The sequence below is a fragment of the Dendrobates tinctorius genome, unplaced genomic scaffold (genome assembly GCF_039654945.1).
Source record: "Dendrobates tinctorius isolate UK_male_01 unplaced genomic scaffold, ASM3965494v1 ptg000083l, whole genome shotgun sequence".
Lineage (NCBI taxonomy): Eukaryota > Metazoa > Chordata > Amphibia > Anura > Dendrobatidae > Dendrobates > Dendrobates tinctorius.
In genome coordinates this window covers 26,005,384-26,030,811 of record NW_027361751.1, presented here as the reverse complement: position 1 = coordinate 26,030,811, position 25,428 = coordinate 26,005,384, and the positions used below count along the sequence as shown (strand labels likewise).

At 42.7% G+C, this 25,428-nt stretch overlaps 1 protein-coding gene across 3 annotated transcripts in view; it reads left to right on the top strand.

The window, feature by feature from the left end:
* Nucleotides 1–25,428, top strand: part of RGS7BP (regulator of G protein signaling 7 binding protein) — a 195,654-nt gene that overhangs the window by 152,723 nt on the left and 17,503 nt on the right. For 2 of the 3 annotated variants that reach the window (XM_073584252.1, XM_073584253.1), the window contains exons 3-4: nucleotides 12,914–13,044; nucleotides 18,163–18,307. In XM_073584252.1, coding sequence (XP_073440353.1) covers nucleotides 12,914–13,044; nucleotides 18,163–18,307 — 276 coding nt within the window. The remainder of the gene's footprint in view (nucleotides 1–12,913; nucleotides 13,045–18,162; nucleotides 18,308–25,428) is intronic. The other variant, XM_073584254.1, reaches the window with a different exon arrangement.

Here is a 25,428-nt window from a genome sequence, read left to right as displayed (position 1 = left end):
TACCCAGGAGGGTTTGTTTGCACCAGTTGTGCCTTTGTCTTTTCTTTTTTTTTTTTGTTCATCATGTTGCCCAGTTTTTGATTGGCAGCGTTGTTTTTGAAATGGAACTGTGGCAATCATAGACGCTGATTGATCCAAAAACTTTTATTGTAAATAGTTGCACTTCTTTAGGTGCCCTTTCTTGGTTTTACATATAAAGAGACTCTTTGCGAAGATAATGTTTTTGCATGGACACTTTTCGAAGAATGATGTCTACCTCAAGGGACACTGCAAGAAATCCCGGCTGGGAGCAGTGTTCAGCACCTTACAAGAATTTTGAATGTTTTATGATAACGTATTTGATAATGTTGTGTCTTATGAAAAGTAAATGTCTTTTATAGAATATTTCATACAGAGAATTAGAAAAGTTTTTAGATAGAATGTGAGAATTGAATAAAGACTGAAGAATTGAAAGTGACAGGAGACAGGCCAAGCGTAGATGGTCAGTGTCTTGCGTCCAGTAGAGAAAGAAAGAAAAAGAGAATAATTGATAGAAAATGTAATAAAGAAAATGTGTTGAGTATAGCACTTTGAATTAAGAATTGCACTTAAGAAAATTTTTGATACTAAGATAGGAAGTTAACCTGTTTGTAACGTTTAAAAAATGTGCCTCCTACATTAGGTAGATTAGATAAGTATTGTTGAATAGCATTTAAAAAAAATTTTTGTGTTCCTGTATTGTACCTTTTGTTGTCTTACTGCCCGCGGATGTGCTGTGTTTAACAGGGGGGTATGTGGCGCCCCTGAGGCTTCAGTCGCCACAGAGGTACTGCACCTTCTCCTAAGGTGTAGTGCCCCACCATCCAGGTAGGCTGGGAACTCCTGACCATGCTCCACACCTGCATTCCACACACAGGATAGTTCAGTGGGGCCACCTAACAGCTTCATGCTGGGGGTTAGCAGAGCACCCCTCGTGGAACCCTGCTTCGTAAAACGAGATGAGCTGGGAGGCGGGTGGAGTAAGATGATACAAAATAGTGGGAAGAGTGAAAGTTAGTGGTTAGTTGGTTAGAGGAGAGAGAAGAGAGAAGATGGAGTGACGACTATGGAGAGAGTTGCACTCAGCATGCAGGACTTGGTTGCTGAGAGCTGGACTCAAGCATGCTTGACTTTTTGGGCAGGAGCTGAACTCATCTTTGGGACTCTGTTACTGGACAGCTGCAACTGGTGGTGGACTCTGTGGCTGGGGGCGTACACGGCAGAGAGGAGCTAAGTGGTGTTTCCCCTGTTTTGTCATCTTTCCTCGTGTGTTTTGGTGTGGTGGTGGGATTAGTTTCCGCGCCGACCGATTCCCTGGTGAGGGTTTAGGGCGGGGCGGGCTGGGGTTTCTGGGTTCCTGTTGCGCACCCGGTGCGGAGTCGGCGTGGGGAGCATTGGGAGTGCGGGGGCGCTGGCTCGGGGGAGCTCGGGGGGTCTCCGCTTCCCTATTCCCTGTCGCGGGGCCCACCATTGTTAATGTTTCCCAGGTTTCCCTTATTGTTTAAATTCGCCTTACTGGAGGCGGGGTTTCCAGACTTGTATATACGTGTAATGTCTAAATTCGCCAGTTGGAAGCGGTGTATCCAGCTGCACGTGTTTATTATTTAAATTCGCCCCACTGGAGGCGGTGTATCCAGGGTCACGTGCGTCACATGGGTTCGCCTTGCGGTAGTCGCTGCGTCCAGACACACGTGACCGGGACAAGAGTCCCCGAAGCAGGCTACAGCTGTCTGTCATACAAGTAAAGACTAGGAACACCTAGAGAGAGGCATTCCAGGGTAATTAAGTACTGGAGCGCTTCGCCCCTACAGGCGCATTGGAGGAGTCGTTCAGTAAGGTACATGTTGGCGGAGTGTGGAAGGGAGAATCCTATCCTGCCTGGAGGTTGGCTGGAGCCCTGCCCTGGAGAACACAGTATGGAGGCAGGCAGTTGTGTGAACTGCAAACAGTGAGTAAAGCTTTGGAACCGCATACTCTGGTGTCCTCCAGTTATTCCAGCACCGCTACACCTGGGCACCAGCCTCCATACCATTCTGCGCCTCTCCTCATCCATTGCACCTACTCTGCCCTGGGACTACAGCTCCACCTGAACATTATCTGACAAAATTGCAGGGGTGTCAATACTTTTGGCCACAACTGTATATTTTGGGCTAAAAATCCCTTTTGATTTTGGGTTTTTATTAAAAATGTTACATTGATTGGCTTTTTTAGGCTCTTTGCTTCCGTGCATATTTAACTTTGTTGTATTCTCTGGTCTTAAATCAGCTGATACAGTCATATGTTAAAGTTTGGGCACCCCTATTAATATTAACCTTTTTTCTTTATAACAATTTTGTTTTTTGCAACAGCTATTTCAGTTTCATATATCTAATAAGTGATGGACTCAGTTACATTTCTGGATTCAAATGATGTTTATTGTACTAACAGAAAATGTGCAACCTGCATTTAAACAAAATTTGACCGGTGCAAAAGTATGGGCACCTCAACATAAAAGTGACACTAATATTTTGTAGATCCTCCTTTTGCAAAAATAACAGCCTCTATTCGCTTCCTGTAGCTATCACTGAGTTCCTGGATCCTGGATGAAGGTATTTGTGACCATTCCTGTTTACAAAACAATTCCAGTTCAATTAAGTTTGATGGTCGCCGAGCATGGACAGCCTGCTTCAAATCATCCCACAGATGTTCAATGATATTCAGGTCTGGGGACTGGGATGGCCATTTCAGAACATTGTAATTGTTCCTCTGCATGAATGCCTGAGAAGATTTGGAGCGGTGTTTTGGATCATTGTCTTGCTGAAATATCCATCCAATGCGTAACTTCAACTTCGTCACTGATTCTTGCACATTATTGTCAAGAATCTGCTAATACTGAGTTGAATCCATGCGACCCTGAACTTTAACAAGTTTCCCCGTGTCGGCATTGGCCACACAGCCCCAAAGCATGATGGAACCTCCACCAAATTTTACTGTGGGTAGCAAGTGTTTTTCTTGGAATGCTGTGTTTTTTAGCCTCCATGCATAACGCCTTTTTGTATGACCAAACAACTCAATCTTTGTTTCATCAGTCCACAGGACCTTCTTCCAAAATGTAACTGGCTTGTCCAAATGTGCTTTTGCATACCTCAGGCGACTCTGTTTGTGGCGTGCTTGCAGAAACGGCTACTTTCGCATCACTCTCCCATACAGCTTCTCCTTGTGCAAAGTGTGCTGTATTGTTGGCCGATGCACAGTGACACCATCTGCAGCAAGATGATGCTGCAGGTCTTTGGAGGTGGTCTGTGGATTGTCCTTGACTGTTCTCACCATTCTTCTTCTCTACCTTTCTGATATTTTTCTTGGCCTGCCACTTCTGGGCTTAACAAGAACTTTTCCATTTCCTTACTATGTTCCTCACAGTGGAAACTGACAGGTTAAATCTCTGAGACAACTTTTTGTATCCTTCCCCTGAAAAGCTATGTTGAATAATCTTTGTTTTCAGATCATTTGAGAGTTGTTTTGAGGAGCCCATGATGCCCCTCTCCATAGGAGAATCAAATAGGAGAACTACTTGCAAGTGGCCACCTTAAATACCTTTTCTCATGATTTGATACACCTGGCTATGAAGTTCAAAGCTCAATGAGGTTACAAAAACCAATTTAGTGCTTCAGGAAGTCAGTAAAAAGTAGTTAGGAGTGTTCAAATCAAGAAAATGATAAGGGTGCCCATACTTTTGCACCGGTCAAATTTTGTTTAAATGCAGATTGCACATTTTCTGTTAGTACAATAAACCTCATTTGAATCCAGAAATATAACTGAGTCCATCAGTTATTAGATATATGAAACTGAAATGGCTGTCGCAAAAACCAAAATTGTTATAAAGAAAAAAGGTTAACATTAATAGGGGTGCCCAAACTTTAACATATGACTGTAGGAACTCAGAAAAAGACATATAAAAGAGTTTCACTCACTGATGGATTCTCAATTAACTCATTCTGCAGACAGCAATAGTCAGCGCAATACAGAGGCAACAGACCTCAAACAGAGTACGATGTTTAACTAAACCCAATTGCAACAACGATTCTTGACCCAAAATACATGCATTTAATAAAAAAAATTGTCTCCAAAATGGGCAACCACTAGCTCCACATAGTGACCGAATAATACCACATACAAGGAACAAATACCACCGCACCATGACCAGACCACATATTGACACCCCATAGTGACTGAATAATACCACATACAAAGGACACATACTGCCACACCATGACCAGACCACATATTACCACCACATAGTGACCGAATACTACAATACTGATCAGTAATAGCAAACTACAATACTAATATTACCATAAGTGTGATTATACACATCAGCTCTGTATTTAGTGTATAGTGTACAGGTAATACACTGATCACCAGTGACATTATACACAGGAGATCTCTATATAGTGTCAGTGTACAGGTAAAACAGTGATCACTTGTGACATTATACACAAGAACTCTGTATACAGTTGTAGCCAAAAGTATTGACACCCCTGCAATTCTGTCAGATAATACTCAGTTTCTGCCTGAAAATGATTGCAAACACAAATTCTTTGGTATTATTATCTTCATTTAATTTGTCTTAAATGAAAAAACACAAAAGAGAATGAAGCAAAAAGCAAAACATTGATCATTTCACACAAAACTCCAAAAATGGGCCAGACAAAAGTATTGGCACCCTCAGCCTAATACTTGGTTGCACAACCTTTAGCCAAAATAACTGCTAACAACCGCTTCCGGTAACAATCAATGGGCAGTTTCTTACAATGCTCTGCTGGAATTTTAGACCATTCTTCTTTGGCAAACTGCTCCAGGTCCCTGATATTTGAAGGATGCCTTCTCCAAACTGCCATTTTTAGATCTCTCCACAGGTGTTCAATGGGATTCAGGTCTGGACTCATTGCTGGCCACCTTAGAAGTCTCCAGTGCTTTCTCTCAAACCATTTTCTAGTGCTTTTTGAAGTGTGTTTTGGGTCATTGTCCTGCTGGAAGACCCATGACCTCTGAAGGAGACCCAGCTTTCTCACACTGGACCCTACATTATGCTGCAAAATTTGTTGGTAGTCTTCAGACTTCATTATGCCATGCACACGGTCAAGCAGTCCAATGCCAGAGGCAGCAAAGCAACCCCAAAACATCAGGGAACCTCCGCCATGTTTGACTGTAGGGACCGTGTTCTTTTCTTTGAATGCCTTTTTTTCTCCTGTAAACTCTATGTTGATGCCTTTGCCCAAAAAGCTCTACTTTTGTCTCATCTGACCAGAGAACATTCTTCCAAAACGTTTTAGGCTTTTTCAGGTAAGTTTTGGCAAACTCCAGCCTGGCTTTTTTATGTCTCGGGGCAAGAAGTGGGGTCTTCCTGGGTCTCCTACCATACAGTCCCTTTTCATTCAGACGCCGACGGATAGTACGGGTTGACACTGTTGAACCCTCGGACTGCAGGGCAGCTTGAACTTGTTTGGATTTTAGTCGAGGTTCTTTATCCAACATCCGCATTATCTTGCGTTGAAATCTCTTGTCAATTTTTCTTTTCCGTCCACATCTAGGGAGGTTAGCCACAGTGCCATGGGCTTTAAACTTCTTGATGACACTGCGCACGGTAGACACAGGAACATTCAGGTCTTTGGAGATGGACTTGTAGCCTTGAGATTGCTCATGCTTCCTCACAATTTGGTTTCTCAAGTCCTCCGACAGTTCTTTGGTCTTCTTTCTTTTCTCCATGCTCAATGTGGTACACACAAGGACACAGGACAGAGGTTGAGTCAACTTTAATCCATGTCAACTGGCTGCAAGTGTGATTTAGTTATTGCCAACACCTGTTAGGTGCCACAGGTAAGTTACAGGTGCTGTTAATTACACAAATTAGAGAAGCATCACATGATTTTTCGAACAGTGCCAATACTTTTGTCCACCCTCTTTTTTATGTTTGGTGTGGAATTATATCCAATTTGGCTGTAGGACAATTCTTTTTGTGTTTTTTTCATTTAAGACAAATTAAATGAAGATAATATTACCAAAGAATTTGTGTTTGCAATCATTTTCAGGAAGAAACTTAGTATTATCTGACAGAATTGCAGGGGTGTCAATACTTTTGACCACAACTGTATAGTGTACAGGTACTACAGTGATCACCAGTGACATTATACACCGGAAGTCTGTATATAGTGTCAGTGTATGGATCATAGTGATCACTAGTAGTGACATTATGCACAAGAGCTCTGTATATAGTGTCAGCGTACAGATAATACAGTGATCACCAGTCACATTATACAAAAGATATCAGTATATAGTATACTGGTAATACAATGATCACCAGTGACTTTATGCACAGGAGATCTGTATATAGTGTACAGGTAATACAGTGATTACCGGTGACATTGTAGACAGGAGCTCTGTATATAGAGTCAGTGTACAGGTAATACAGTGATCACCAGTGACATTATACACAGGAGCTCTGTATATAGTGTCAGTGTACAGGTAATACAGTGATGAAAGGTGACATTATACACAGGAGCTCTGTATATAGTGTCACTGTACAGGTAATACAGCGATCACCAGTGACATTATACACAGGAACTCTGTATATAGCATAAGTTTGTGGTAAGTGTAAGTGTATGGCTAACACTGACTCACCAGTGATGTCTCTAGCTGAAGTCCTCCATCTTGGCTTTTCTACTTCATCCAGAACAGACTGTCATCACTTCCTCCAGCCAGGACTAGTCTCTGCAGAAAATAACACACAGTTATCTAGATCACAGCTTCCAGAGCACATTGCCCAAAGCACCATAATGCCGACCTGCACAGTAGTAGGTCCCCTCTCAATTCATCATTTGCTCTTCTCTACCTTCAATTCATCATTTGCTCTCCCTCACCCCAAATTCATCATTATGTGTTCTCCCCACCCGCAATTTATCATTATTTTATCTCCCCCACCCAAAATTCATCATTTGCTGATTGTCCCCTATCCCACACCCTCAATTCATCATCATTTGCTGTCACCCACCCTCAATTCATCATATGCTCTCCCCACCCCCAGCCTCAGTTCATCATTATTTGCTGTCACCCACCCTCAATTCATCATATGTTTTCCCTCATCACTCCACCCTCAATACATCATCGATTGCTGTTTCCCACCCTCAATACATCATTATTTGCTCCCCCCACACTTATTTAATTCATTTTAGTAAAAAAAAAAGTTTTTCATACTTACCTCTCATACGATCCTTTGCTGATGCACGTACATGATAGTGCCTGCGCGATGATGTAATCACATAGGTGCCGCCACCATCACGCCACAGAAGATGCGGAGGGAGCTCCCCTGGACGCTCCCTGCGCTGACGAGATGTGTACTGTAACTCACCCTTGCCCCTAGGGTCCAATGAGCAGAAGCAAAAGAGGGGGGGCGTGGACTGGGTCCCGGCCCCTCTCTGTGGTTCTGCTTACTGGGCCCCATACACTAGTAATGTCCAGATGGTGGCCCTGAGTAGTAGTACCAGATGTGCAGGAGACTGCAATTAATTTCTGAATGTGTGCTCTCACCAGCAGAAAGTTTGTACGTCTTGCTAATAAACCTAATTTACAATAGGGGAGAAGGAGCTGAATAACCTTGACCACATCGGTAACATCCCACGTTACCGTATCTCACTGTGAAGAAAAATGTAATTTCTTTATATTTGTAAAACTATATTATTCATTTATTCAGTGTTTAAGCAAAGAAGACAGGCAATGACTTCAATGGATATTTCAGATCAGCAGTTCATTAGAATATTTATGGAAAGATCCCAGGAGCTGAAGATGAATGTTTCAGAAAACGTATTCAGATCTTTAAGGGGTCATTCCCTGCAACATTGAGAAATTGAATTTGCCAACTGTGGTTGCATTTTCCTCGCACCATTATTCTTATTCATATCTGTTGTGAATTTCCATGATGTGCTGCGCTTCACCGCATTGAACTAGGCAACAATGAGATCTTTCTCCTTAACCCCTTCATGCCTTGGCCATTTTTCGTTTTTACCTCCCCTTCTTCCAAGAGTCAGAACTTTTGTATTTTTCCATCAATAAAGCCGTTTGTGTTTTGCCGGAAAAGTTGTACTTTTGAATGACACCAGATAATCTACTGGAAACCAGGAAAAAAAAATTCCAAGTGCATTTAAATTGCAATTCAAAGTGCAATTTCACAATTGTTTTTTGGATTTTTTATTTACCATGTTCACTATATAAATGACCTGGCAATATGATTCTCCAGGTCAGTACGAGTACTGAGCATCAGCACTGCTAAGTATAGCACAAATCACAATCTCCTATGAATGCCAGCCACGTTAAATCAGCTGTCACATGCAGGGAAAGATGCGGGCTCGGCTTGTGAGCCCGCATCAAAGGCAGGGACATGACATGTGTACATCATATGTCATGAAGGGGTTAACACTAGTACACAAAATCTTTTCTTCCCTTTTTTATTGGTTGAATATATCCTGAGATAATGGTGTGTCACTAGGTTTTTGCCACCTAACCTGAGAGCAGCATAGTGTAGGGGAAGAGACCCTGATTCCAGCAATGTGTCACTTACTGTGTTTTGATAAAATTTTATCACCAGGAGATTATCACTAGGGGACCAGTAAACCTGCTGCCTGGTAGTTTTTCATATTCATCCCTCATTTATCTGCTGCAGGTCTTCTTGTCTGAAAGCTGAGATTTATATATCACCACCCCCACCACTGATTGGCAGCTTTCTACCTACTCATACAGTATACACAGCAAGCTGCCAATCAGGGGTGTGGGCGGGGGTTATACAGTGGTCAGCCTTTAGAGGACTGATAGATCTGCAGCAGATAAACAGGGATTGTTTGAAAACTTCAGCAAGCAGATAAGTGACACATCGATGGACTCATGGTCTCTGTCCCTACATTATGATGTTCTCAGGTAGAGCAGCAAAAAAACAAACAAACGTGATTTTTTGATACCCTGTCACAGGATGTCTGTTATGTGTGTGTGTTTCCACCAAGTGGTGATGATGTGCATTGCAACCTGTCAAAGGTTTTGTTAGAAAGAATGTAAGAATGTTTTGTTGTATTTATTGAACCAAAGGTTAGAAGAACATAGAATATATGCCATATAAATAAAATAGATGCTTCAAACAGTAGATGCATGTAACTGGGTGCCACTAATTGCTGCCAGTAGAGAGTTGATGGCACTGATGGACATCTAATTTCAAAGGGATAAAGGCATGTTGTGTTTTCTTCTGTTTCCTTGGCCGACAACTGCATCTGTGGTCCTCAATGTTGCCCATTTCTTGGTTCATCTTCAAAAGAGTTTGAACAGCACATTGTGAAAGTCCAGTCTGCTTCGTATTGCTGGACTGGGAGAGACCTTGCTGATGCCCTATAACTACCTTGTGTCTTGCTGCTGTGTTCACTCTTGCCATGACCTGTGGCATGAAACTGTCTTCCTCAATCTCATTTATGTATCAAAGTTTGGCTGTTCCTCACCCAGTTTTATGTTTCTGGTTTTATTGGTTACTCATACACCTGACTAAAATCCTACAAAATCTCTGACTTTGTGCAAGTGTACCTAGAAGAATTGATGCTGTTGTGAAGGCCAGATATTGGGCATGCCAAATAGTGATATGATTTAGATTTCTCTCTTTAGACTTGTTCATTCACTTTGCATTTTGTTAATTGATAAAAAAATAAATTATTAATATAGCTACGTTTGAAGCCATTCTTCATTTTAAAACTTTTGCAGAGTACTGAATATATATACATACACACACACATATATTCATATGAAGGCAACATGCGCGCAATCCATGCGTGAGAACTTGTGTGCCAGTAAATATCTAAGTACAAAGAGCAGCAGCCTAAAAAGTTGTGGCTACAATAGATGGAAATACTTAGGTCCCCAAAAAATGAGAAAGGTATTCAAAGAGTGATACCTTTATTACCTAACAATATGGTACCGTGGTATTGTGGTACCTGTTTCTGGCTAACACGGTACCACAATATTATTTTGTATTGTACACGGCTACAATAGAGAAACTCTAGAAAGTAAGCACTGCCACCTAGTGGATATAGATATATTATGTACTATTCTGTACTACACAAAACAAAAAAACTTTACCGGATTGTTTTGTAGCACTGTCCTGTTTTTAAAAATATCAGCAACTTAAGGGGAAATATCTTGACTTAAATGCATGTATTTTGGGCTAAAAATTAGTTTTGCAATTGACTTTCATTAAAATTTTTGAATCAAACTGTATGACTTCTATAGCCTTTGTGTTGCACACTCCATTTCTGAGAGCAAAATGAGTCAACTGATAATCCAACAGTAAGCACATTCGGACAGGAGAGTTTATAACTCTCATCCTTGTTCTCTTGCGCTGATTCATGCCTATGAAAATAAGCTCAACTTCTATGTGGTGACAAATTAGCTTATAGAAACTGATTTAACCCGCACTTACACCATAAAGTCACATGTAGGTGATATTTGTTATTGTTGCTGTGCTGTTGCATGCTCCTGAGAGTCCATTTCCTCACTAGCTCAAATTTGGGTGTGTGCGTGTTTGGCAGTGCCACCTGACTGTTACAGGAGCTGACACCAAGAATAAGGTTTTCTGGAAGTTAAGAAGCGTCAGACAACAAGAAATGTTGTAGATTGACTCTACACTGACGTGATGGTGAGCGTTACAGTACATAAAAATGTCACTGGGTGTAGGTAAAGAACCATGTTTGGCATTGTGTGAGTGAGATTGCACAACAGTGTGATGCAGCAGCAAAAAAGACAAACACAGTTCTGGGATGTATTAGCAGAAGCATACAGTCTAGATCACGTGAAGTCATTATTCTCCTCTACTCCTCCTTGGTTAGGCCTCATCTGGAATACTGTGTTTAGTTCTGGGCTCCACATTTTAAAAAAAACATTGAAAAATTGGAGCAAGTTCAGAGAAGAGAGACCAGAATGGTGAGCGGACTGCAAAGTAAGTCCTACGGGGAACGGTTAAAGGATCTGGGAATGTTTAGCTTGCAGAAGAGAAGACTGAGAGGAGACTTAATAGCTGTCTACAAATATCTCAAGGGCTGTCACATTGTAGAAGGATCATGCTTATCCTCATTTGCACATGAAAACACGAGAAGCGATGGAATGAAACTGAAAGGGAGAAGATGCAGATTAGATATTAGAATAAACTTTTTGACAGTGAGGGTGATCATTGAGTGGAACAGGCTGCCACGAGAGGTGGTGAGTTCTCCTCCAACGGAAGTCTTCAAACAGAGGCTGGACAGACATCTGACTGGGATGATTTAGTGAATCCTGCTTTGCGCAGGGAGTTGGACCAGATGGCCCAGGAGGTCCCTTACAACTATAACATTCTATGATTTTATTATGTCCTAGAGAGGCCTCCTCTGAGCAAAATGAAGGTCTTAGTCCAGTCCCTGAGGGGCAAACCATTTAGCTGAGAGATTCCTGTGAGTGATGGAGAGCCTGTAAGTAGTGAAGCTTAGAGTAGCTGCCGTGAGTAAGTTTCAGGATAATAAAGAAATCCGTGGAAACAACACTGGAAGAAGCCGGAGGTCGTGTGTGTGTCTAAAAATGGTTATTTGGGAGCAAAGAGCTATGTTACTAATGGCATCTCTAAAAGTGTGTGGAGACAACTGGATGCCCCAATGGCCTAAAAATACTATACTAAGACTGTGTGCAGTGGTCAGAGATGGAGATGACCAGGCGAGGAATCTTTAATTGGTCCAACTGTGAACCTCGTATTGACCAGTGATCCTTCAAGAATGGTGGAGTATTGAATGGTCCCTACACCCAGTAAAAGATCACTCAAAAGTGTCCTCAAAGTTTATAATACTAGCATCTATTAAGCTTATTGTGCCATGAAAAGTGTGTTGCAACCAGCAAGTATATTGTGCTATTAGTGGGGACTGTAAGGCTGTAAGGCTCTGTTCACACATTGCGTTTTTGATGCTTTTTTTTTCGCAGTCAAAACCTGCTCTCTTGGCAGTAAAGAAGCAGATTCAAAAAAAGCAGGTTTTAATGAGTTTTTGCTGAGTTTTTGCTGAGTTTGCTTCCTTTTTAATGTCTCTTGTGCATGCTGAAAAAGTATAGTGCATCGATAAAAAAAAAAATGATGCAACTTCCTTAGGTTTTGGCACCAAAAACGCAGCAAAACCTGACACCTGCTCTTTCTGCTGTGTTTTTGCACTTACTGATTGCTTTCTATTAGTGAAAAAATGCTGCAAGAAGTGTCATGCTACAGTTTTGCAAAAACGCAGTAGTTTTCGAAATCAGTCAGAAAAAAAAAACAATGTACCGTCTGTTCAATAGATTTCTGAAATCTAACAGCTTTTGCTGGTGCTGTAAAACGCAGCTTAATATTTGCAGCAAAAAAGCAGCAAAAAAGCAGCAAAAAAAACCCAACGTGTGAACATAGCCTAACCATCAGGTGTACTGTGCCACTTTTGTGCCAAAGAGCAGTGATTTCTTCTACCGTCACCGTTTTCGTAAAGGGGAAGCCACTAACCGCCCCTCACAACTTACGGTACTTTAGTGGGAAATCCCTTTAAACATCCGTTTATAGCTCTGCATTCCCTGAGTTTTTTGTAGCTTTCTCTGCAGGACTTGTAAAATGCTATAAAAACCTCACATTTAAAGTGAACTAAAAAAAAAAGAGAGCACCATAAAAAAAAGAGAGCGCACCATACAAGGTTAAGGTTATCTGTAGAAAGCTTCTGCCATTCACAACCGCACAGCTAGGACGCGTCTGCCCTCAGCGGTGACCGGCACATGTCTGCGCTCACCATATTACTCCCAGTTCAGATGTATGAATGACTCTGCGGGTGACTGTACTTTATTTTTTCATGTTTTTCCTTTGTAGGCCAGAAGATGGGGAGATCCACCCTGAGATCTGCAGGCTTTATATTCAGTTGCAGTGCTGCCTAGAAATGTATACAACTGAAATGCTGAAATCCATGTGTCTTTTAGGCTCCCTTCAGCACCAGCGGAAAGGTAACTCATTACTGCTGATTTTCTGTTTTCCTACTGTATAAGTGGTTTCTAAAGGACGACACGTCCATCAAGTATTGTGAATTGAACTCAACACCCAGGACATCGCCTCTTTCTATTCCAGTAGTGATCTATCACAAATTGCTTAAAGGGGATTTCTTACTTAATACACAGGGTAAGTAATAAATGTATGATTACTGGGGATCTGATGACCGGGACTCACCTGAGTGTATATAGCAGTATTACATACGTGCAACCAACACTCCATTCACTTCTATGGAACAAAGTTATCTTCTCCATTCACAAAGGGGACTTGGAGAGCCCCATCCTTGTCCCTATCCTATTTTCTAGACTGTGAGTTGTTCTGCAAACTCTTAGACTGTGGCAAACCCCAGTATAAGAGAGGAATGTGTTAATAATCATATATAGCTAGGATATATAGAAAAAAAAATCTGTAGTTGGTTTCTCCTCTTGTTCTCTGATCTGTATCCACCTTTCTACGTGTTAAGTGTTGGCTTGCAGTTGCAGAATACTCAAAAGAATGGGACGACAGCGCTTCAATAAACTATTGGAAATCCATTAAAGAGAATCTGTCATCAGGTTTCCCTATCCCTTCTGAGAGCAGCATTATATAGGGACAGATACCCTGATTCCTACAATGTGTCACTTATTCGGCTGATTGCTGCCATTTTGATAAAATCACAGTTTTATCAGATCTACCAGTTCTCTGAATGATGAGCTCTCTATAACCCCTTTCACACCACTGATTGGCAGCTTTCTGTGTACACTGTGCATAGGCAGAAAACAGCCAATCTCTGGTATAGTTGGGGCTCTACAGAGCTCCTGAATATACTGGAATACCTGTTGGTGGATTTATTAGTCCTTTAATGATAATCCTGCTGATAAACCTGTGATTTTATCAAAACTATACTGAGCAGCCCAGTAAATGACACATCGCTGGAATTGGGGTATCTTGTCTCATTATACTGCTCTAAGATTAGGTGGCAAAATCTTGGTGACAAATTCCCTTCAAAAACACCGTGCAAACAAACCGTGACTTTAAAAGCATAGCCTCTTCACCAATGATTTCCAAACACCCTGGTTCTTACTAATGGAATAATGAAAATTAGCTCAGACACGAATTAAAAGCAAAAATATGTCCCATACAAAACTATTAAAGAGACCTCAAAAGGCTAAACAACAACCTATGTCCTTTTACCATAACGCAATAGAATATGATATATTCAAATATTACTTTCATTTCCATGTACAAGAGCCAAATAAATTGCAGAGAGAAATTGGCACAAAACTCAAGACAGATGTGTGGCACTGCGTCTGACAAAGAGAACATGTAACAAAATGATTATACTATAGTATATATAGAGAGAGAGAGAGAGAGTTTGTAGAAAAAGGAAAAACAATCTGCGCTTTACTCGCCCTCCTTGGGTCCACTACTGTCGCTGCTCCCGGTATCCGATATTGGCTGCAGCGCTCTGACATCACAGCCTGGTGCGTCTGTCTAGATGGCAGACCCCGCACAGAGACTCTGAGCTCACTCTATAGCTGCTGCTGTATTATCGATGTGACATCAGAGTACTAGAAAATATCACATACAAACAGCTCCTGGGGACAGGGGTTGTCTAACCTTAGGCTACATGTCTGCAGTCACTTTATGTGATTGCAGACTTGGGAATCCTCACATTTTGTGCACTGCAAGGATTCTCCAATGCTGGGACCATGGTCGTGTGACCACAGATATGTCATTTGCACACTTCCAGCCACATTCCGACTAGATGTGCAAAACACTTGCATTGAGTGAGGATGCACATGTCTAGTCGGCACATGACCGCATGTATGTAAAACACATAGTTGAGGTCACACGCCAGACGCCGGCAGATAGACTGCTTTAATACCATCTGGTTTTCTTCTGTTTAATCACAGCATTCAGAAGGTTTCCCTCTTAAGCAATGGCTTGCCTAAATCTTCCCAACCAGGCTTTAACACTTTCAGGGCCGGACTGGCCATCTATCAATTCTGGCAAATGCCAGAAGGGCCTGTCTGTTCGTGGGCCCCCTTGTCTGCTACGTTGTTAACAGAATCGGTGGTCTCAAGACACCCATACTGTTAAGAGTTGTGACGGAGCATCATGGGCCTTTGTGATTTCAAATGCCAGGGCTGAATTTCGGCCCCAGTCCGTACCTGCTTACACTATAGCACAAAATATGTCAAGCCATTAACAGATTAGTATGGCTTGATACCCCTGATAGATGACATGATGACTATCACTGGTCAAATAAACATTACAATGGGCTCCGGTGCATTTAGTCCCTTGATTGAAGCCCGGTTTTAACAACAGTTCTACTTTGATGAAAGTTTGGAGCGAAAACATCACCTATTGTGCGACTTCTAGGGCCACGATACCTCTTCTTTCACTATTATATTTGTGATATCATCAATAGATTATTCAAAATATTATATTTCCCTCCTTTTAAATTATTGCGGTAAGGGCTTGAAAAACCACATTTGTTTTCCATCTTTATAAATAATGTGCTCATGCCTAATGCCAACTGAAAAATCTCTCTGCGGTTTTCCCGCCACCTGTTTTCACTGTCTGAACACATTCTTTGCTTCACATTCTCGGCTCTGATACCTGCTCTTCTTATTCGTACACATTCACCCTTTGTAGTCTGTAAAATGATATTTTTATCTGCTAGGAGTCCTTGTCACCAAATAGGGAAATATCTAAAAATATTTTATGTATCTCAGTGTTGAATTTTTGATTGTTCCGTAATGTAATCCAGAAAGGATTGTACTGATGCTTCATCGCGATCCCAGATCAACAATAAATCATCGATCGTTGGCGCCCGTACCACTTAATACAATGAGAAAATGGATTACTTGGAGTAAAAATACAGATCTCCTCCCACAATGCCATTACCAAACCTGCAAGAGGGTAGAATTTCGATCCCATTGGGGGGCCGCCTCCACTCGTAGGTAGTGTTGTCAAGCAAGAAAAAATTATGGATAAACACTCAATACCTATAAAAATAAATTACTGTATCCTGTTACCGTAATTACTATATTTCTTTAAGTGATGAGCCAGCGCGATGTAATCGAGGCTACAGGAATAAAGCCCCATGACGTTACGTTACCCATTTACAAGCATCACATCATTCAAAATCCTAGAACTGTTTAAAGGGGTTCTCCAGGACATTAACATTGATAGCCTGTCCTAAGGCGACACCCGGCACTCGTGCCAATCAGCTGTTCTTAGTGTCATCGGTGGCCGAAACTGCTCAATTGCGGAGCTACGCAGTTCTGTCCACTGTATAGTGGCCGCGGCCAAGCACTGCGTATCCATCACCTATTCAAATCAGTAGGGGGAGGATGGACAGTACCCGGCCGCTGCCACTGTTTTGTTGACAGAGCTGTGATGCGCAGCTCCGCAACCGAGCAGTTTCAGCCTACGCCAACACCGGGAACAGCTGATCAGTGGGAGTGCCTCGTATTGCACCTCCACCGATCAAATATCAATAACCTCTCTTAAGGATAGTCCTTCAATGTTAAAGTCCTGGAAAACCCCTTTAAAAACTTCCTTACTGTCCTTTAAATATCCAGGTGAGTTTTGCACTATTAGTTTAAAAAGAAACAATTCAACCATCCATTGAGTGAATTCAAGGCTACAACTTTAAGATGAAATTTGAAGGGGAGTAATTTTTATGCAATTTGTTTCATCCATGAAAAATGGGCATTCATAGGGTTAGGTATTAGAGGGATTTTCCAGGCTATTTAAAAAAAATAATCTGTTTTTTACTCCAGTGCTTAGTGTCTATCTCTGCTCTCAGTGTTTGTTATTGTGTAAGGCACCCCCTGGTGAGTTGGATGCACCAAACCTCTGGTCCGGTTGGGCACACGTATCCCAGCTTTCTCGAGGACAAGTTGACAGCAATCACAGAAGTAGTAGGACAAATGTAGCGGAATCCAGCAGAGATGAATCGGAGGAAAAGCACAATAAAAACAAATGTTGGATCACAGCAAACATAGAACTCTGGAGTGTAATTCTAAAACATGTGTGTGCCTTAGCGGGCCTAAAATAGGATTAGGGAGATGACGTCACTAAGTCACACTGGGCAATCTGTAAAACCCGACGTGGAGCTCAACAGAGGGCAGAGGACCAAGCTGAAGGAAGCAGAGCCCAGGATACCCGGGACAGGTTTATAACATATTGTCTGTCACAGGAACAGTGCTGCAGCCATTAACTGAGCTGAGCTCCTATGAGTGAGGTCATTATTATTATTTATTTATATAGCGCCATTAATTCCATGGTGCTGTACATGAGAAGGGGTTACATACAAAGTTATAGATATCGTTAACAGTAAACAAATTTACAATGACGGACTGGTAGAGAGGGGAGAGGACCCTGTCCTTGCGGATTTACATTCTATGGGATATTGGGGAAGAGACAGAAGGTCGGGGGTGCAGCAGCTCTGGTGGTGATGAGGTGGCAGCTCAGGCGATTGTGAGGCGGCAAAATGGTCATTGCAGGCTGTAAGCTTTCCTGAAAAGATGGGTTTTCAGGTTCCGTTTGAAGGATCCGAGGCTGGTGGATAATCGGACGTTTTGAGGAATGGCATTCCAGAGGATAGGGGATATTCAGGAGAAATCTTGGTGGCGGTTGTGTGAGGAACGAATAAGTGTGGAGGAGAGTAGGAGGTCTGGGAGGATTGAAGATTACGTGAGGGAAGATATTGGGAGATTAGTTCAGAGATATAGCGAGAGGAATGTTGATTAAGTCATGAAGAAGAACCAGAGTGTTGTAAACGCGTTGGCAGTGAGGCAACGCTCTTTACAGTCACTGTTTGTTTGCATATGAAGGCCTCATGTCTCATGTATAGAATGTGTTGGAAAAAATATATGTATGCCTATAAAATCGGAATTGTTTGGAAGTACAAGAGCGTACTTCCACCTTATACAGTGTAGTATACTGTACATAACCATGGTAAGAATGGACATAGGTAACATTTATAAATCTGTTTAAATTAAACATAGTTTTCTATTGATGGGTTTTTAGGCCATATAAACGTGGGATAAATGAGTTTCCGGTCTGTTGCTCTCTTAAAGGAAAAGAGCAGTGTGTGGGTCCAAAGATCATAGACTACAAGACAGATGAAAGCTCAGAAGTTCCCATCCTAGAAGATACGTCTTCATCACCAGTGGATGCCCAGTACTGTTGGCAGGTTTCCACAGACATTGAGAACACAGAAAGGTAAATTCAGTATGAATCCATCAAAATCATGTATGAACACTGGCTAGGGACGCCCTGCGAGTATGGCCACGGTGGGGCACACATACATAGGAGGCATGTGCCTAACAGTGGCCTAGGCATCTTCACCATAGGCACCCATGGTAAGAAGACATATAGGGCCAACTCAGACTAGCGTTTTGTATGTCATCCTTGATGAACAGTTCGCTGGAGTAAGAGCACCAAATTCATTAAGAGGCGTCAATTAGGTGCATCTTTCAAATCACGTGCGCCGCTACCGGAAATGTTAATCCAATTAATCCTGGGGTTCATTTCTGCCTAACTTTTATGACTTTGCTTAAAAAAGTCTTGTGTTCAAGCCGAAATGCGTAACACATTTGTTTTTTGAATAACATGGAATAAAAATCAAGTGAGTGCCGGTTTTCTTATGTTATTTGTGTCATGCCGGCACCTGCTGTCATGCCGCTGCTTGCCCCTGCTGCCGCTTCCACGTGCTCTCCCCGGCCCCCCGCTCACCCTTCCTGGCGTCGCGCTGCACTCCCAGCCTCCCGTCCTGCAGCCCAGGGGATCCAGCGTGGTGTCTCTTCGTCTTCCTGCTTCCGTCCTGCTCCTGCCCCGGGCATGCGCCTTAGGCTGCGGGTGCTCGCTCCTCTCTCCTTTTAACCCCTTCTGCACCTTCCCAGAGGAGTGATCTCCAATCAAGCACCAGCACAGGGTATATCAGGCGGCTCCTCCTTCATGGAGGCGCCTGATTATTGTGTGCTTGTCGTACAGTACTTTGGCCCCGTCCTATTGCTCCATCCTGACTACCTGCTCCTTACTCCTGCTCCGTGCTCCATCCTGATTACCTGCTCCATGCTCTGTCTTGACTACCTGCTCCTGACTCCTGCTCCATGCTCTGTCCTGTCTACCTGCCCTGTCTTACCCTCAGTTCCATTACATTCTTGTACCCTTGCCCTCGACCTGACCTTCTGCCTTGTTAGCCTCGTCTCCTCAGCCCCGGTTGGGCTCTCTCGTCCTCACTTGAGCCGTCCCTCTTGGTATCAGCAGTCGTGGTATTCGACTCCCTCGGGCCTGCCCCTAATGATCCCTGTATGGGGGTCGGCACCACCTGGTCTGCTCGCTCCTGGGAGCTTCGGTGCCACAACCCAGAGGGTCCACTCTTGCCACACGTCACAATTTGCAATGGGATGCGAACCTTATACACGAGCACCACGGATTTTGAGTGCCGACTGGACCAGATGTTTATTGGGCTCTTTGCATATGAAATTCCGGTCTGCTCCTCTTTCCTATACAAACATTATGGAGACTCATACTGGCCAGACAGAGGCCAAGAGAACACACTTTTGACCTCCATCTGGTGAGTTTAGGACCATGGAAGTCTTAAAGTACACAGTATGTCAGGAAACGCCTCCATTTGTAAGTGTGCACTTAGCCTAACACTGTCTTTGTTGCCCATAGCAACCAATCACCGTGTAGCTTTCATTTTTCTCATCAGTTTAATAAATGAAAGCTAAGATCTGATTGGTTCTTATGGCAACAAAATTAGTTTTACTATTAGGCCTAGATCACACATGCGAGAAACTCGGGAGCGGAGCATGTGGCTGCATGTATAGCTCTGCGGCCACACACTCAGATCCGAGTGCCGGCGGCAGTGCCGAGTATTAACAAGCGAAACTTCAAGTTTCTCGTATGTGTGATCCCAGCCTTAGACAGTATTAACTCTTTAGCGACATATGACGTGTTTCTGACTTTCATTTGGACTCACATGCTGAGCTCGTATCTTTCCCGGCCGATGATGAATGAATTATTCAGTCATCATCTGCCTCTGACCACCGCGGGTGTATTGAAGTTCCGGCCATGGCTCTTTGATAGCGGCAGTTAACATACGCAGTCAGAGGGACGTGTCATTCCACATGTCCATCGGCACGCCCGTGACATGATTGCGGGACGCCGGTGGGTGGTCATAACAGTCAGGGTCTGCTAAAGACCTCCGTGCTTGTCATGACAATTCTCTTGTGAAAGCCAGTGCTGAAGCCCTGCTATGTATAGTACAAGTGATCAGACGAATGCAGCTTCAAATCCCCTAAAGGAACTATTAAATACAGTAAAAAGTAGAAAAGAATGTTTTTAAAAATATGAAACAAAATTTTAAAAATGCAGGCATTCAAATCTGGCCCCCTTATGCCCCATTAAAAATAAAACAATTAAAAAAAAAATACACTTATTTGGTATCTCTGCTTTCGTAAAAGTCTGATCAATCAAGATATGAAATAATTTAATCCGAAAGGTAAACGGCATAACTTAGAAAAAAATCAAAACACCAGAATTAGGGTTTTTTAGGACGCAGCAACATTGCAATAAAATGCAATAAGATGCAACCAAAATATTGTACCTACCCCAAAATGGTATCAGTAAAAACGTCAGCTCGGGGGCACTCAAACACTAATTGATGCACCGCTGGAGTGGTGCTTTAAACGCAAGCCCCTTGCCCTCAGTCATATATTCACCCTCTGGCGTCTTTACCGTTTTTTGGCACAGCTCTGATCCCGACATCTTGTGTGCGCAGCTTCTGACTGTCCAGAACAAGCTACAGTAAGTTACAAGTAGGGATGAGCGGGGCTGTGGAAGCTTGGGTTCTGGTACCTGTTCTATCAGTTCCATCGGAACTCACCAGTTTATACCTAACTAGCTGAAGAGCCCGGCGCTGCCCGGGCATAGTAACTAACTGTGGTTAGTTATAGCAAGTTATAATTATCCTCCATCCTATAGTCCCGTGCCCATATACCCATCATACATATCCACGATTCCATAGGCCCGTGTCCATATACCCATCATACATATCCTCCATCCCATAGTCGAGTGCCCATATACCCATCACACATCCTCCATCCCATAGTCCCATGCCCATATACCCATCATACATATTCTCCATCCCATAGTCCCATGCCCATATACCCATCATACATATTTGCCATCCCATAGTCGAGTGCCCATATTCCCATCACACATCCTTCATCTCATAGTCCCATGCCCATATACCCATCATACATATCCTCCATCCCATAGTCCCGTGCCCATATACCCATCATACATATCCAACATCCCATAGTCCCGTGACCATATACCCGTCATACATATCCACCATCCCATAGTCCCGTGCCCATATACCCATCACACATCCTCCATCCCATAGTCCCGTGCCCATATACCCGTCATACATATCCTCCATCCCATAGTCCAGTGCCCATATACCCATTACACATCCTCCATCCCATAGTCAACCATTATGACATCATACTGAGTGGCGGGGCTTGCAACCTGTGATGACATCAGCGTCGCCATGGCAACCATTATGACATCATAATGAGGGGCGGGGCTTGATACACACACACACTTTTTCCCCATTATGTAGATAGGGGCAAAATTGTCTGGTGAATTGGAACGCGCGGGGTTAAAATTTCACCTCACAACATAGCTTAGGACACTCTCGGGGTCCAGACGTGTGACTGTGCCAAATTTTGTGGCTGTAGCTGCGACGGTGCGGATGCCAATCCCGGACATACACACACACATACATACATACATACACACACACTTGAGCTTTATATATTAGATAACCCCACTAGGGGGAGCCATGGTTATGTGCCTTTTCTACATTTCATTTTTGTTTGAGTGTCCCCCTCCACTTTTTTATACAAGTGGTCTTACCTTTTTGCCTGTATATACGGATGCTTTCTTTGATCCCTTTCCAATACGGATTATTGAACTATTTCTGAGGATTTTGATAAATTATATGAGCACTTTCTAATATTTAGGCACTGCTGGAACTTTTATTCTGTATTTTCTATCCTTATTAATTGTTTTTAATATTTTGTGCATCTATTTCATAAATGTATTCTTGTTGCTACTTGACAAGTAAGGAGTCATTTCTATTTAGGTTTTTTTTTCCGTTTTACCATATAGTGAACATGGTAAATAAAAACCCAAAAAACAGTTGTGGGATTGCACTTTTTTTTGCAATTTCACTGCACTTGGTATTTTTCCCACTTTCAAGTGCATCACATGCACTCATCCCTCAAAAAACAAGCCTTCTTGTGGTAAATAAAATATAATAAAACAGTTTTGGAAGAACTTGGAGGTATACTTCCTTTTATACAGAAGACGTATGGCACCCATCAGAGGGTCTTGCACAGGCACGCAGAGTGTTTTTCACTTATAGTAGGAACAATTAGAGTGCATAATTTATAAAGTGAATATTGTACATGTAATTTCCCCTGCTTCTGTCATATGTGCTGGGAAAGCTCCAGAAACTGTCCGTCTGATAATTGTTTGGGGTTTCTTTATGGAGTAACGCAACACACTGCATTGTTCCATATAGAGGCCTACTGTAAAAATAAATGGATACCAATAATGAGCGAGATAAAATCTGTACCAAAAATGCATAAAAAAACTGCACTAATTAAACGCTGTGTTTTTCCTGCCATGAGATGCTGAAATAGTTCTGAAATTTGTGTACCAAATACTTAATGTGTGCACAAACCCTAAATCATAAAGGTCTGACCTACACGAGAGATGAATGTCAACTTGACCTACAGGATTGTCCGACCATCTAATGTGCTAGGGATGAGCAGACCTGTGGATGGGTTGGATTTGAACGAACTTTAGTCCAAAATTCAGTTCAGGTACCAGAACTCTACCCAAACTTCTAACCGAACTCCATAGATGTTAATGGGGACCTGAACTGTGGTTTTCTCTCTCACTCCCGAACTCCAAACACTTAGGCGTCTTTCACATGTCCATGTCTCCGGTACATGTGGTGACAGTTTTCACACATACCGGAGACCCTTACACACGTAGACCCATTCAAGTGAATGGGTCTATGCACATGTCAGTGTGTTTCCACAGACGGTGTGGGCCAAACATGCTGACATGTCCATTTTTATCATCAGCACGGGCCGCAAAATGTCACACACATGGGTGACACACTCGGATGTCATCCATGTGACACGTCCCGGCACCTGAGAAGCAGCGATACTGTAAGCGCTTCAGTCCCATCAGCCGCCGCCTGCTGTCATTGTTCTCACTTGAATACAACTTTCATCATTCTCCCTGCTCGTTCTGATCTCCAGCAGAGCAAGAGAGAATGATGAGAGCTGTCTTCAGCACCTGGCAATGGGGAACAGCCCTTACTGTTCGGCTTCTTCCTTGGCGCTCGTCCCTGTGGTACTGATGCGGCACACACATGCCACACATGTGCCACAAGTATTACACACATGGACACTGACACCTCCGGTACCATTTTTTTCTGGTACCAGAAATATCAGGACATGTGAAACCGGCCTTAAAAGGACTTCCCGGAGAAGCCCGTCTTTGGGAGTTCAGCACCAGACATTAATTGTCCGGTACGAACCCAGAACTTTAACAGTTCGGGTTCATTCATCTCTAATCCTGACTTTCCCTCAGAAATCAGAGGAAAGAAGGATCAGGCATCTTGAATTTTCACATTCCCAATCCTTTGTCCTTAAAGGGTGTTTTGGGGGAAAGCATACCATATTCCTGTCTCTGTAGTGATCCCCTTCACCCCCATGCAGCCATCCGTGCTGTTTGTTATTGTTTCTGTCCAGGACTTTTGTCCAGCACTCTCTAGTCCCATCCAGACTTTATGACTAGCGAACGTGCTCAGATAAAGTGTTATCTGAACATGCTCAGGTGCTAACCAAGTGTCTTTGGCATGCTCAAAAAATATGTTTGTGTCCTCGTGCCTGCATGTCTCGTGGCTGTTCGACAGCAGCAACACATGCAGGGATTGCCTAACAAACAGGACGTCCCTGCATGTGATGCAGTTATTAGCCACAAGACATGCAGGCATGAGGACACGAACACATTCTCTGAGCACGCTGAAGACACTCGGTTAGCACCTGAACATGCTCAGATAACACATTATCTGAGCAAGTTCACTCATCACTACCCATGATGCTTTGCACCCCGCATATTCCTAACTCATACCCTCACTAGTGACAGCCCACTGCATCTAGTTGGCTACTGATCTCTGGCCTGACCACTGCTCTCACGGAGTGCCTTCTTGAGACTGTTAGACAGTCTCTACATAGAGCAGAGTGCAGAGCATCTAACATGACTGCTCCTTGTCACCCTCCTCCACAGCCTCACACTTTATTTTTAAACCCTTCACGCTGGAGCCCATTTTCATTTTTGCATTTCTGTTTTTTGCTCCCCTTCTTCCCATAGCCATAACTTTTTTATTTTTTCAGTCAATATGGCCATGTGAGGGCTTGTTTTTTGCGGGACGAGTCTTACTTTTGAACGACACCATTGGTTTTACCATATTGTGTACTTATAAACGGGAAAAAATTTCCAACTGCGGTGAGATTGCAAAAAAGTGCAATCCCACACTTGTTTTTTGTTTTTTTTTCCACCATGTTCACTAAATGCTAAAACTGACCTGCCATTATGATTCCCCAGGTCATTATGAGTTCACAGACACCAAACTTGTTTAGGTTCTTTTTTTATCTAAGTGGTGAAAAAATTCCAAACCTTCTTAAAAAAAATTGTGCCATTTTCCGAAACCTGTATCATCTCCATTTTTTGTGATCTCAGGTTGGGTGAGGGATTATTTTTTGCTCGCCGACCTGACATTTTTACTGATACCATCTTGGTGCAGATACTATCTTCTGACCGCCAGTTATTGCCTTTTTACGGCGACCAAAAAAACATAATTCTGGCGCTTTGTCTTTTTTTCTCGCTACGCTATTTACCGATCAGGTTAATCCTTGATTTTTATTGATAGACCGGACGATTCTGAACACGGCGATACCAATTATGTGTATGTTTGATTTTTTTTTTTTATTGTTTTATTTTGAATGGGGTGAAAAGGGGGTGATTTGAACTTTTGTGTTTTTTTAATATTTTTAAAAACTTTTTCTTTTTACTTTTGATATGTTTCAATAGTCTCCATGGGAGGCTAGAAGCTGCCGTACCCCGATCGGCTCTGCTACATATAGGCGATGATCAAATCGCCTATATGTAGCTGAATTATTCACTTGCAGTGAGCACCAACCACTGGGCGGTGCTCACAGCAAGCCGGCAGTGACAACAATAGAGGT